The sequence below is a fragment of the Etheostoma cragini genome, chromosome 21, assembly GCF_013103735.1.
Source record: "Etheostoma cragini isolate CJK2018 chromosome 21, CSU_Ecrag_1.0, whole genome shotgun sequence".
Lineage (NCBI taxonomy): Eukaryota > Metazoa > Chordata > Actinopteri > Perciformes > Percidae > Etheostoma > Etheostoma cragini.
Window position 1 is genome coordinate 11,092,767 of NC_048427.1, and position 14,314 is coordinate 11,107,080.

Sequence of the window (14,314 nt, forward strand, 5' to 3'; positions counted from 1 at the left end):
ACTTGATTTTCATTAAGATTGTATTGGTAATTTATTAAGTACACACTGTACACCAGCTCATGCTTATGGCTTTCTAAGCACATTTAAACAAAAGGTTGTCAGATTTAAAGTGAGCAGTCTGAGTTTTATGATTTGATGACAAATGTGATCGAATGGGAATGTAATGTAGCAGCTGTGAGGAAATGTCGGCAGAGGCCTCCTTCAGTTGTTCCCCTTTGAGCCAAAACGTCACTTCCCTCTAGTGGTAATACACAGTAGTGTCTGGTCTGGTATATATTCAGAGGGATGAGGACATATGAATAATACCAGTACATTTTATTGATTAATTGATTGGATTAATAGTTTTTTTTCATTTGTTTTATTGATTTAAAAAGACAAGTACCAAAGACAGTATTATAATTTTTGATTTTTAATAATATAATGTAATAATAATAATTATTATTAATTGTAATTATTATTATTATTATTATTGAGAATTTATAATCCTATTTAATGTGACACAACCCCATGATTCCATTTCATTTTTGAGACATTGCAAAAAAAATGTTTTGGCCTTTTTGAACCTGTTTTTCACACTTTTATAATCACAAAGTTATGGTCAAAAAGTCAAACTGCAGAGGACACTTGTGTTATTAAAGCTATAGTGGGTTGACTCTGCCGCCCCCATGAGGACTTTTAAGTAATTAAAACAACAAAACTATTTGCACGCAACCCAATAAGGGTTGTTTACCCAATAAGACATTAATGTTATTGCTGCCATAGGATTCATTTTCTACTTTGTGATAAAACTACCCACACGGCCAAACTAAACCTTATTTTGTAGGTCTCTACTCCTCATTAGCCTTGGCAGGAATGCCAATGCTAAAGTAACAGCTAGAGTCTAGCTGTTAGACTATACAATGCTACAAACGACAGAAAAAACACCCCAGTTTTACTACATACACGATGACAACGTTAGTAGTTAACGGCGCTTTATGCTTTGTTTAGAACAAGTAGATTGGCGTCTTTTACTAAGTTGCTTGTTTGAGATTAGGGTTGTGTACCGTAGTCTGTACTTTTTAGGGTATCGAATTAGGTCGGTACTATAGAGTACCGATTCGTGTTAAATCAAACTGGGCCAAATTTCAGTACCAGAGAGCACAAAAGGGCAAGCTTCTCGGTTCTCTCCTGGGCATGTCTGACAGAGTGGGGCTCAACTCGGACACATGAAGCGAGACTAGGTTGGCTCTGCAGCTTGTTCGCAAGACACAGTGAGCGACGGCAATGCCCATAAAGCAGTCACAGGTGTGGTTACACTCCCACAGACAGCGCTAGCGAGCCAAAAGCGGTCTCAGTGCGGTTCCACTTCCTCTGAGACAAGCAAAACAGTGTTTTGCCTGCCCTGGTAACAAGCTGGAGGTTGCAGGGCAAGGCAATTCAAAATGCTGTACATAAAACATTAAAGAGCATTTTTTGTATAAAAAAAACATATAGAAAATAAACACAGGCTAAATTAGAATGAGATAACAATACAAGGATAAAAGTTGAAATGCAGTGTGAGAAATTAATAATTATTTGATTTAATAGGTTGGAGGGAGAGGTTTGGGAGAGGATGTGTTTTGTCTAGTGTGTAAAATGTGTAAATAAATAACAAAATGTTGAAGTTTTTTTTCCCACTGTCATTACACTGAAAGTGAAAGGTACCGTTGGATAGTGGCACTGAATTAAAGCTATAGTGCGTTGTTTCTGCCGCCCCCATGAGGAATCTTAAGTAATGAACACAAAACTGTTGGCGCAGCCACATGATACAATATTTTGATGTATCAGATGAATACTTCTTCGCTGAATAGTATCTCGTTCATGTACCAGGCTTGAAAATGAGGGTACAGTTGCAAATTATGATTATTAGGTACTTCACTGTGACAAAATTATGATTTATTGAAATATGGTACATTTAGTATACATTATATTGCTTAGCAGAAAGATAGTTTTTTGATATAAAAAATCTGTCTTTTATAATTTTAAGAGGGCAAGCAGGTTAAAATGTCACATTTTCAGGGTTTTAAGGGGGGGGGGGTCTAATTCATTCTACTAAATACATTTTTGGTGGTTAAAGAAAGCAACTTTATTTGAATTACATAATTGCTTTACATGTAAGCATATTGTACCTCTTTTAATCTTAGACTATATTAGGTTCTGCAGCTTTCTTGGTCTAACATATAAACTATAGTTTGGGAAATATAAAACGTGCAACACAAATTGACAGTGCAAAAGTGAAAAAGTTTAGGGCTTTTGTAAAATAAAAATAACTAACAAACCCCACAACAATCCTGTGGGGATGGGCAACAGATAATAATAATGATGTTTTGGAACTGATGGAAAGAGTAGGCAGACATGGGCCCAATTTTATTCTTATGGGATAAAAATCCCCCATAATAATGCAAAACAATTTTAACTTATCCTTATACAAGTCATTTAGCAAAATCTAAATATTTGCTGCTTCTAAGGAAAATAGGCTATTAGTTATGTATGTTTTTCTACTAATATCAGTTCCACTATTTTTTGTTTTTAAATAACACATTCATATCAAATATGAGTAACAGTGAGAGACCTCTACCATTCAGAGGACCATGCTTGTTAGAGTGCCACGCAGAGGTGACATTTGATAGGGAGGTTGAAGGTTGTCTTGCCTCATAGCTAATATGGAGGGAAAGAACAGGGTGGGGTTGGAGGGATCTAGCAGAGATTGAATTTCAACAGGACAGCATTCCCAAAAAGATTTCAAGACAGACAACGTGAGGCAGCAAGGGACAAGATAGGAACGTAGATGTTCCCTGAGCAAACAACTGGAACCAGTTTTTGTGAAACCTGGTTGGAGAGACAGACAAACAAGGACATTGTGTATATGACAGACGGATATGATGACAGAAAACCTGATGAGCCACGGGACATAAACCATGTGATTTTTCATCCTGCCATTAGTCTCTGTCAGCAGCTGTTTTACACTTAGTGAGTAAACGCTTTCATCTTGCTAACTGGGTACTAACATTACTTATTTGACTTTTATTCACAGTTCAGCTCCTAAATAAAATAAAATAAAATAATTAAGTAACAGTTAAAAGAAATGTGCAACTGTGATGAAATCTGTCATGGGAAATGTTTACTATACAGACACCGCTACAGTATCTCCCCTCCAACCATTTGCTTGTAATGCCATCTGTAATGAAAACCAAATCCACTGATGGAACTATCACTCTGGTTTCAGACCGGGTTTGCTTTTAAGCCCATTTGTCTCTGGTTTGGCCTGGGATACTCACAGGAATGGACAGCAGTGACCCGCAAGACGACGAAAGAGGAGGCAGAAGGAAAGAGAGCGATGGAGAGAACGGTAAACAGCTGAAAAACCAACTCAACTGTGAAGAAAAAGGAGAGAAGGAGATCCAAGTGAACGAGAAGGGGAAGAAAGAGACCCGACATTCTGGGTCTCTATGGAGGAATGGATGGGCACCGAGTGAAAGACTGGCCATCAATGTCTCTGGGATGCGCTATGAAACTCAGCTTCGCACCTTAGCCCAATTCCCTGACACCTTGCTTGGTGACCCTAGGCGTAGGTTACGGTACTTTGACCCACTTCGAAACGAGCTCTTCCTAGACCGAAACCGTGCCTGCTTTGATGCCATTCTGTACTTCTACCAGTCAGGTGGAAGGCTTCGGAGGCCCGCGAACATACCCCTGGACATCTTCATGGATGAGCTGATGTTCTACGAGCTGGGACAGGACATTATGAGTCGCTTCAAGGAAGACGAAGGTTTTGCAAAAGAGGAGGAGAGGCCGCTACCGTCCAACGAAATCCAGAAAAGACTATGGATGTTGTTTGAGCACCCCGAGTCCTCATCAGGCGCACGCATCATAGCCATCATCAGTGTCATGGTCATTGTGGTGTCCATCCTCATCTTCTGCCTGGAGACATTGCCTGACTTCAGGAATGAGAAAGAGGCACGAGAGGTAAGAAATGTGATTAAAAAGGTATGTTTGGCAGGCAGAAAGTATATAGAAGTGTCAAGGATGGTAGGTTGAGAAGTTTTTTAGGGTTTCAAAATTTCCTGAATGTTAGCTGAATGGCATTTAGGGTAAGAATGGTGGTAAGTACCGCCTATTTAAACAAATTATTTGGGTACCTTGGGGGCATTGTTTGTGGGTGACATCATCAGTAATAAAATAACTGGGAATGTCTATTGACAGGGGAAACTGCAAATAAATGTTTTACATTTGGCGTGTAGATAGGGTAGGTGAAAAGGTAAAGCTTATGACATGAAAGGATATAATGTTGGCAGTCATTTTAAAAAGTCTTGACAAAATAGCCCTGCCATTAAATCTTTTTATATGTTAATGTCATGAGTTTATGTTCAATGTCACACCAATACATTTAATTCCATACGCTGAAACAGAGACACTAAAAGCCAAAAGCTAACCACCTGGGTATAACGTCTTCAATGGGATGTGTGCGACTCCCTGGGTCAAACGGAAACCGGATATCACAGGAAGCAGGTGTTTAGGTAAACACACACTTGGTGCGTACTACAGTGTGTTAAAGAGGAAAAATACTGACATGGGGACTATATGCTAATATGTCTGTCAGAGAGAGAGAGAGAGAGAGAGAGAGAGAGAGAGAGAGAGAGAGAGAGGCTTATGGTGTGATTATTTTAGTCAGCTGTTAAATATGATACACTCAGATTCAGGAAGCGCTAAAGGTTACAGGGAGTAACAGGGGTGGCCTGAAATACAAATAAAAGGAGAGAAAGGAAAGACAGGGCAAGGAGACGGTTAGATGTGTTAATAAAAGGTCACACAAGCGACCAAACACATATGCCAAGGTGAGCCACAGCTCTCTGGCAGCTTAGAACCGGAGACTAAAAGGTCTCACAGGACGAGAAGCATACTTTGGGTCATGTTAACACATTCCTCCAGGACTGCTGTGCTAGGCCATGCTGCCTTTGCAAAAGGGTCAGCTGCCAGGAAATTACTGTAACTTACTTCAGTCCAAGTCAGCGGCAGACCGACTGAACTGTATTGGCAATGTAACATGGCTGCAGGGGCCAGGGATCCAGGATAGGAACCAAGGTGGAGATGGACGAGGAGACGTTCTCGTGTTTCTCTTTGGAGGTATCACAGGGTTATATTTAGTTTTAGGAGAGCCCTTGGAGCAGATCAACACATAGATGTCTACCTTTAGTAATAAACACTGTCACTAACCTGCTACTGAAAGTCATAAAGAATACTAAACTACCCTGAAACTGTATATATGACACACAGCCCATTACAGCATACTAAACTGATCCTTTTATATCTGATTCATCCGCTTTCACACGTTTAACTTGATGTGTAAGATGTTTTAAACAGACACTATCCAGTGCTTGAATGTAATGCCAATAATGGACGTGGAAGACGGAAAGACAGGTGGACTGAAAAAGAGATGGCTAAAGTTGTGCCTGAAATGTAAAGCCGCAGATGCCAAACGCTTTTATGAGGGTGTCAAAAGTGAGAACCAATGAGATGGTTGACATTATACTGAAGTTCTATGTAGTTTATTAGAAAACCATAAAAACAGTATCTCAGTGGCAATTTGCAAAAAGACACAAAAGGAATAGTTTGATATTTGGGGTATATTAGGTTTATCCGCTTTCTTGCTGATACTTAGATGATGAGATAGAAACCACTCTAATGTCTATACCGTCAATATGTAGCTGGAGCCTCTAGCTGCTTAGCATAAACACTGGTAAGAGGGGGTAACAGCTAGCTTGGTTCAATCTTAAAGGTAACTAAATCCACATACCAGCATTTACGTGATCACTAATTAACAAGGTATTTCTTTTTTTTTCTTTTTTTTTTAAATCTGTACAAGTGTAAAAATGTCAATTTACGGAAGGCTATTTCTAGACAAGAAATGTATCCGTTTTTGTGTGTCAGTTTAAACAAAATTGTTTTACACAGTTTTCTGCATTGTATGCTAAAAAAAATTCACAACAGCGTATATCAGAAACCAAATACGACGACACTGATAAGTCTGTGATAGGTCAATATGGACCAACAATATTGTCCAACCTCTTGTATTTATTCTTGTTAAAATGATAGGCCTAATACTACTTTACAAGTATGTTTATACCTTTCTTGTCTGTCCTCTTTACTTTAGGCATATTTTTACAAGTACCACTCCCAGGCAAAGAACATATCTGAGAACATGCCTCTTCCACACAGTGTTTTCCATGACCCCTTCTTCCTGGTAGAAACCGTCTGCATATGCTGGTTCTCCTTCGAGCTCCTCATGCGCTTCGCTTGTTCTCCCAGCAAGATGTACTTCTTCAAGGATGTCATGAACATCATCGATTTCAGTGCCATCCTACCCTTTTTTGTCACTCTGGGAACGGAGCTGGCCAAGGATAATGACGCCTCTCCAGCCACATCCTTGGCCATCATCAGAGTCATCAGGTTAGTGAGGGTGTTCAGGATCTTTAAGTTGTCTCGTCACTCTAAGGGCCTTCAGATCCTTGGTCAGACACTGAAGGCCAGCATGCGTGAACTGGGCCTGCTTATCTTCTTCCTGTTTATTGGCGTCATCATCTTCTCCAGTGCCATCTACTTTGCTGAGGCTGACCACACCGACACACACTTTATCAGTATACCACATGCCTTCTGGTGGGCAGTTGTCACCATGACCACAGTGGGCTATGGTGACATGTACCCAGCAACAGTGTGGGGTAAGCTAGTGGGCTCAATGTGCGCCATTGCTGGTGTTCTCACCATCTCGCTGCCAGTGCCCGTCATAGTGTCCAACTTTAGCTACTTCTACCATCGGGAGACTGAATGTGAGGATAATACCGAGTACACACACGTCCAGACGGGTCTGTGGGAGGACAAGGGTCCAGAAGGGGAGATAGAGGAAATAGAGGAAGGGGACAGAGATCCAGAGGGAGACTATTATGCCATTGAAGGCATATGCAACCCTTTGAATGGGACTTTGCTGGGTGGACTGTGCACAGGGCAGGGCCCAGAGTTCAGAGGAGGAAACATGTATCTGAGGGAACCACTGGTTACTCAAGTGTAGAGAGGCGAGTGTTACTGTGTACAATTTGACAAAGGCACAATAAGAAAAAATTATTTGAAGGGAATAAAAAAAACAAAGTGAAATAATCAATGAAATTATAAGAAAAAAACGAGAGAAATAAAACCACACTAATATGCCCACTAAATACTTTTTATTGTCTTTCTTTGTTCATTTATATGTATTTATTACATCACTAGCCAGGCAAATGTTGCTGAAAGGCCACTTTTGTTTAATAAATAACAATAAAAGACGTTTTGCGTTTTACATTCTCAGGGTGTTCATATAAATATAATATGAGCCTTATTTATTAATTGCTATCAGCTTTTGTTTGAAAATGACTTTCTGAATGTCTGTTCTGTCCCTTGAAACTATGTCGTCTTAGTATTGTCATGTTTTGGTTAAATGTTTGAAGTGGAAGCAGATAGATTATTGGCAATACAGATGTCATGTCTCATCAAAAACTCAACCAAAACACCAGCAAAGCCGTCGCTGCAGACCGTGAGATCTCCCGTTAACCAACTCCACATTCTCAACACTCTTCTGTGAGTAAGTTCACATTTGTGTAGTTTGGGCTTATGTGACCTGAAGTGACTGACATGACCTTCATCATGCTGTAATACAGCACTGTTGCATTACTTATTGACACAGTGTTACCCAATTGTGTGTAAGAGGAAGGTTTTGATTGCTATTACAAAAGTTCTGTATTTACTTGCTTGCACTCAGTGTTTTTAATAAAGATTCTATTTTATTAATTTTCTAAAAGATGCAGTGTTATTTACGGTTGCCTGTGGTTTTGAGCAATTATTTAGAGAAAAGGTGCTGGTGCCACTGGAAAAAACAACATGTGCCTATGTGACATAGCAGTGTTTAGGATATGAAATAATCTAAAGAAACATAATTATACTTAATCCTTCACTGTTTAGCCTACTTTATCCAAGAACAACAGTTAGTCAAAGAGGTCTGCCAGATGGAATCTGTGTTTCACTGTCGTGTGACCGACCTTTTCCGCAGCTACTAAGCTGTTACAGCTTCCAATAACGTTCTCAGTTTCACTGGAACACATAAGACTTTCCACGACATCACAGGGATTACTTATGAAAGGTATGTGTGCTACTGTTACATTGTCAGAGGGAACTGCTTCAATGTGTTTTAGTTTGTGTAACTGATGTTAAATTAAAAAGGGTAAATAAATTAAGATAAACCATTTGTAGGACAACAAAGCTAAAACCTTACCACCTGTACAGCCAGTCAAGTAAAACTGAAAAGCAGTATCTAATAAGATAACATTGGTAGGCTGTTTTTAAATGTTTAGGCAAACTCCATTTAATTTGTATAAAAATGGTAATGTATATAATAGTGGTATTATTGTTGTTTTCATAGAAAACTGTTCCTGAGGGCTCTTTTACAAAACGTAGCGGATTAAGCCAGAATTTCCCAGTTATCCTGGATGATTTTATGGCTTGACTTGGTTTCTTGAAAGCAGAGGCACCTAAATTACGATGGAGATATATTCTGTGCAGTTAACCTGCTCCTGACCAGGCTAACAGCCAGGCTTGGCCATTGTGGAAAGCATCAAGCAAGATTAGCATGCACAGATTAGACTAAGTCAAGCCTTGCTTTGTCAGTTATCCTGGATTTATTAATTCTGTCTTTGTGAACCAGCCCCGTTATGTTAAAAAATTGTCACAATATGGGGAAGGAGACCTAAAAAATAGCAGCCTGGAAATCCAGACCCAAATCTGAAAGATTAAGTGTCTGGCACTGAGAAATGAAAATGGCTCAACTCTAGGGGCGGCACCAAGCGGTCACTTTCATATGTGAATATTGTTTAGTACAAATAAACAATATAAAAAAATTAACAGCAGATCAGTGAGGGCTAAAAAAAAACATATACAGTTTGGATCGGAATGGGAACGGTATTCAGCCCACAAAGCACCTGTCCCTCAACAGGATTTACAGTACAAGAATACTCAACGCTAACAGCACAATAACTAGAAATGCATTTACCTGTATCTCAACAACACAGGATTTACAGTGCAGGCACGCTCAAAGCCAACAGCACATTAACAAAAACGTCACAAAACAAACAAGTTTAAAGCCTCTGAACACCCACAAGGGTGATTTCAGTTGTTCTGGATGATTAGACCTCTGCTCATGTTGAAGGTGGCCAGAGCTTTGATGGGAATTTATGAGGTAAAAAATCTTCATTTACCAATTAGAATGACAAAGGTGTGATTTGTCCTGCCCTAGCAGGTGCAACATAGCGAATAAGAAACTCAGGAAGATGTCAAATCCATCAGTCCAAAACATACCCACACAGTCCTGGGACGAGGTCTAATCAACCAGATTAACCGAAAACACCTGCGTGGGTGTTGAGGGCCTTTAAGCCACCTGAGATGTAATGTTACAGCTGTTATGCAATGCTGTTACTTACTGGCTAACTTTAACACTGGCGTTCCATGAGCTGATTTAGGACTATAGCAGTATGATATCACCTGTTGGGAGGTTGTCCTGTCGCCCGTCCTCAGCAGCGGCCTCCTCTGGTCACCTGTCCACACATTTTCCTTAACCTCTTCATTTGGCGCCGTTAATGTTAGCACTGCAGCTAACGGGATAACAGGGCACCTGTAACGATATTTTTGAGTAATAGGCCTACATGTGTTAACTTAAAACATTTAGAATCATCAGCTTCGAGACTTTAGGTTTTCTCTGACCATTTCCGCTCCACCTTTTCGGTCCTTTTTTCAAATTAGTAATTTCTTTCAACTTAGCTCTTTCTGTCTAATTGCGTTTGTGTATTTCCGCTTGAGCGGAACGGACGGACGGCTCCACTTGACGGAGGGGAGGGGGGGATAAGGGGTGAAGACGGGCGGTTCCACTGCACCTGCATAGTGGGCCCATGCCAACAATGAGATGGGGCGGATAGTTTCTGCATCCCTGCCGAGAATTGCATCCCCAAAGGAAAAAAAAAAAAGTCTATATAAACTTGTTTGTCATTTTAATCGTGATAAATGATCTTCAGTCTATACTGTTAGAACGTTTTAGAGTCATCAATGTTTTATGAGGCTCACTATAACCTGGCATTTCCTTGCTGCCTGTGAGGTGGATGCAATTTTTGGCAGCTATGATCGTAAAACGACATGCATTATTCTGCATACAGTATTGTTGCTGTCCGAGTGGATGCAAGTTGGCAGGGAAGCAAACGACTCATCAGTCCGGATCCAGTTAGTTCCAGTAGCATGTCCATTGTTAGAAGTTCACTGTAGACTACATTGTATTGCGCCATACACTGTAGGCCTACACACATTGTGTAGACCTACAGTGTATTGTTTGGATGTGTTTGTCCAAGCCAACTTTCAAACAATCGACTCAAAAGATCATTAGAGCACATAAACCAAGACAGGTGGTTCTCGGCCGACTCCCCCCTCATTACTTATTTGTCCACCAGAGAGAGCTCTCACTCTCACAATATTCAACCCACTTCCACCGTGAGAGCTGTAATCATTGGTTATACACGTTTTTTCTCAGTCTTTAAATTGATCCTAATTGTTTGAAAAATTGTTTAATTGAATTTCTGTACCAGTGCATGACAGACTCAGACATATAAAATAGAAATGTAGTTTTTATTTTTATTCAGAAAGCATAACAGAAACATGCTGTCAAGCATAATATCACAGAATTATTATTCAGTCTTTAAATAACTATTTGTAATAGGCTACACCCCACACACACAATAAATAAATAAATAAATAAATAAATAAGTTACAATAATACTGCCCTCAGAGAAATATCTTGCGAACCAAAAAGTACTGATTTAATAATAAAATTAAGTCCCTGGTCAATGTGAAAACATAGCGTTAGAAGGTAGGCTACATTAACAGTTGTACATCTCAATTCATTTTCTTTACTTGTCCACTGAGAAGTGAGGACTGACCATAGTGTTGAGACTCATTCCAAAAAGATCATCCGAGTCCACATTGAAATATCTCTGATTGTTTGGTGGCTGTTCAGACACACTGTCCCCTGCCAAAGTATTCCTAAGTGGTAAGAATCGAGTGAAGGGGACTGTGTGTCGATCTGGGGAATGTCTTGATGCCAGAGACACGGGAAATCTATGGTGCAAGGACAGGAAACGGGTGTATCCATCTGCCAGCAGCAGTTCTCTGAAGGTGCAGTCGGCCTCGGAGTATTGCACCTGAAAGGAACAACAGATGTAAACTGTACCTTGAGCAAAAGGATAGATGGAGACTTTAGGAAAATATGTTGTCTTTGCTTGCCGTACCTGCCCCCTTAAATGGCCTCCACTGTCCACACAGAGAAACAGAGATGATGACTTTCCCTGGATGACAATATGGCCAGGACTGACAGATTTCAGCTCCAGCACACCTGGAAACACAGGAACATGATAAGATGACTTTCCATTTTCTGGACCTCAAACTATATAGTGCATTGGATGTTTTTGAAAGGAACACATCCTGAATTGAGCCCACAGATGTTGTCTGTTACTGATTTATCTCCCAAATACTCACTGTAACAAGTCTGAGTATCGCTTCCAGACACTTTCCCATCGACAGTCATTTGCAGATACATTGCTCTTCTGTGGTTATCTGCAACAAGAAGGCCAGAAATCCGTGTCATGAAGAATTTAAGGTTTTTTAGAACAGTGTTGTCTCATCATTATCCCCACTTTTGCACAAATATCTTCCTAGGTTACTCAAAGGAAAAGTAGTATAAATACCTGTGTAAAGGTGTACCTCTCTGACCTGGTTATCAAAGGACAACAGTGGGTTGGAGTCAGTGAGATAAAATGAAAGAGAGAAAGGAAGAGGGATGATTAAGAGAAAATAGGACAGGCAAGAGAAAGAGGTGTATGGAAACAAAAACATTTGGGAAAAAAAGAGTGAGGATGACAAATAAGGAATGAATAAAAAAACAAATCAGAAATAGATAATAAATAAATAGGAAATCTATGGCTCTGTACAAGCGAGTTCTTTTGGATCAAATTCTAAATAGGAGCAAGTTTTGTGCCTTTATAAAGGAGTTTGGAGAAGGAGGTCTTACTTCCTGAACATATGAGTCAGACATTTCTACAAAATAAACCCGTGATTTAATGCTGAGAGGAAGACCTGTGTTTAAACACTATGTAAGGACTTCTTCCTGTCACTTACAGTAAAAATTGCCCGTAAAGTTGGGTGTTTGGACTCCCGGGAAGCCAGGTGGGATAAAAATTCATCTGGGCCACACAGAACATAAAACATAGGAGCATGTTTTGATTTTGTGTGTCTTACTGTTTCTATTTGACATTATTCATGGACCTCTGAATAACAGTGTATTATGTGTTGTGTGAAAATGTGTTTTGTTGCTTAACTTCACATGAGGACCAACTACAATGTTGACTTGTTCTCATCCTATTCCCACAATACTTTTAAAATTAAATGCACGTATTTGTCAGATTTGAAACAAGATATGTATAAGGCAGAGTTTTTGTCAAACCGTATCAATATCAGTCCATGGCGACATCAATAACTTTTTAGATTTAGTTCTAATGATTTAGGATAATAACACACCTCACTTTTGTGTCTTGATTTGTTCACACTGAGATTGCAGTAATTGTGCTTTGTCATGTATGTACTTAACAGCTTACAGTAACTCCGTGCTTTTCCATTCAGTCTTCCACTTAAGAAAATATTCAAATTTCACAACTGCAAGAAGATGTAACACAAACACATTTCTGCGTCATCTGCAAATAATTTATAATAAACAATTCCCAGTGGAAGTGACTGGGTTTCCGTGTTGTTTATCTTATTTTGATGTGTGTGCATTTGGGGGTTAGAATGGGGGAACCAGTGGGTGAAACTGATTTACAAGCAGAAGACAAGTGTTTATGGGACTGCAGCTGTGCGGTCACCAGAAACGCTGTACGTCAGCTTGTAAACTCCCAAGTAAAGAAACACAATGCATCATAAACTTAACTTACTCTCCACAAAGGGCATTAGGCCTACCGCTGTATTTTATTTCACTGTGATACTTTAGGGGTCAGTTCATCCAAATTGATTCTGAAAGCTACATTAATACATCACAAAGTGTTGTTACTATCCAAGTTTGCGTTAATTTAAAATGTCTTTGTTAAGCTTCAAAACGGTTAACACAGTCCCACAGGTATTACAAGTATTGTGGTGCAATTGTTATGTATGAATGATATGTGACAGTTACAGTACTGTTATCAAATAGAAACTGTAGCCTATTGGTGAATGATAATGAAGCCTCCGACTTGTTTCAGGATGTTCTAAGTGAAATATAAACTGAATGGTAGTCATAAACACTGAAAAACATTGTTTTCATCATAATTATTACTGAGTTTCATGTGTGCCTAATGCTTTACCGTCAGTGAAATTAAACTGACAAGGAATAAAAAACATTTTAATAACCTTGTAAAACAAATAAATTGTGATGAAAAAAAGTGATGGTTTTAAAGATGGACCTCAGCCAGGAGATGGCGCTACCCTGTTCACGCTTCTAGTCTCAATAAGCAAATGGTCATTCATATTTTTAGCTTGTGCAATGAGGCATGCACTTATCTAAAAATTCTCAAAAATTTAAGATTGTGAATTTGTAATAAAGTTTTGCAGCTGTTGAGATATTTTGACGTTTCCCCCCTGTTCTCCCTCACCTATCCCTGCCTTGTCTCTTGGTATTTTGCAGGTCTTAGTTGTGTTTCTGAGAGTTGACAGTTTAGGAATAAACTAAGCATCTTCTGCATTTCAATGGATCATACTCTGATGATTGAGAGCTCCATCCTGGCCCGTTACAGCCTCTTACCTGTGATCTTCTGTCAGTGTGGAGGGGAAGCTCCAAATAACTCCTTCAGTAGCCTTTAACAGGTATGTTTTTTAATTACAGCTTTTACAATCATTATCATATTATAGTCAATTATCATCACTACTCTCCAATATAATGAATGTAAATCATAACACAATTTGTTTTTTCAAAATGTACACATACAAGTAGCATATCTTAAATGTCCATAATTTAAAACATATTTCCTTTTTCAACCTAAAATCAAATTACAGTCAGTCTTAAAACTAAATATGAAATGAACATACAGTTAAATACACACACACATACAGTACATACTGTACATACATACAGTAGCATTTATCATTAAAAAAATCATACAAATAAAATACACACATTTTACAAAGTCCTGACCCAAGCTTTCACATCTTTAGATGA

The 14,314-nt window shown here is 39.2% G+C and overlaps 2 protein-coding genes across 3 annotated transcripts; one reads left to right on the forward strand and one right to left on the reverse strand.

Moving 5' to 3' along the window:
- The first annotated feature begins 2,731 nt into the window (after positions 1–2,731).
- LOC117936996 (potassium voltage-gated channel subfamily A member 7-like) lies at positions 2,732–13,858 on the forward strand. 2 transcript variants are annotated; one of them, XM_034860603.1, is made up of 4 exons: positions 2,733–2,988; positions 3,245–3,984; positions 6,170–6,465; positions 13,784–13,858. In XM_034860603.1, the coding sequence occupies exons 2-4, from the start codon at positions 3,301–3,303 to the stop codon at positions 13,788–13,790; spliced, it is 987 nt and encodes a 328-aa protein (XP_034716494.1). In that variant the 5' UTR covers positions 2,733–2,988; positions 3,245–3,300; the 3' UTR covers positions 13,791–13,858. The 2 variants fall into 2 exon arrangements, with proteins under 2 accessions (XP_034716493.1, XP_034716494.1); XM_034860602.1 differs by lacking the exon at positions 13,784–13,858 and having other exon boundaries at positions 2,732–2,988; positions 6,170–7,829.
- fgf21 (fibroblast growth factor 21) lies at positions 10,950–11,967 on the reverse strand. The gene is made up of 4 exons (XM_034860606.1): positions 11,820–11,967; positions 11,611–11,688; positions 11,364–11,467; positions 10,950–11,276 (listed from the first exon to the last, which is right to left on the reverse strand). The coding sequence occupies exons 1-4, from the start codon at positions 11,965–11,967 to the stop codon at positions 10,986–10,988; spliced, it is 621 nt and encodes a 206-aa protein (XP_034716497.1). The 3' UTR covers positions 10,950–10,985.
- Positions 13,859–14,314: the final 456 nt, after the last annotated feature.

Bases quoted from the DNA above. Each gene is read 5' to 3' on its own strand.
- fgf21 (XM_034860606.1), bottom strand. From the start codon at position 11,967: ATGTTTTTGTTTCCATACACCTCTTTCTCTTGCCTGTCCTATTTTCTC. The intron at 11,689-11,819 runs GTATTTATACTA...TTCTTGTTGCAG, and splicing joins AGAGGTACACCTTTACACAG to ATAACCACAGAAGAGCAATG. The intron at 11,468-11,610 runs GTGAGTATTTGG...CTGTGTTTCCAG, and splicing joins CGATACTCAGACTTGTTACA to GTGTGCTGGAGCTGAAATCT.
- LOC117936996 (XM_034860602.1), top strand. From the start codon at position 3,301: ATGGACAGCAGTGACCCGCAAGACGACGAAAGAGGAGGCAGAAGGAAA. The intron at 3,985-6,169 runs GTAAGAAATGTG...TCTTTACTTTAG, and splicing joins ATGAGAAAGAGGCACGAGAG to GCATATTTTTACAAGTACCA.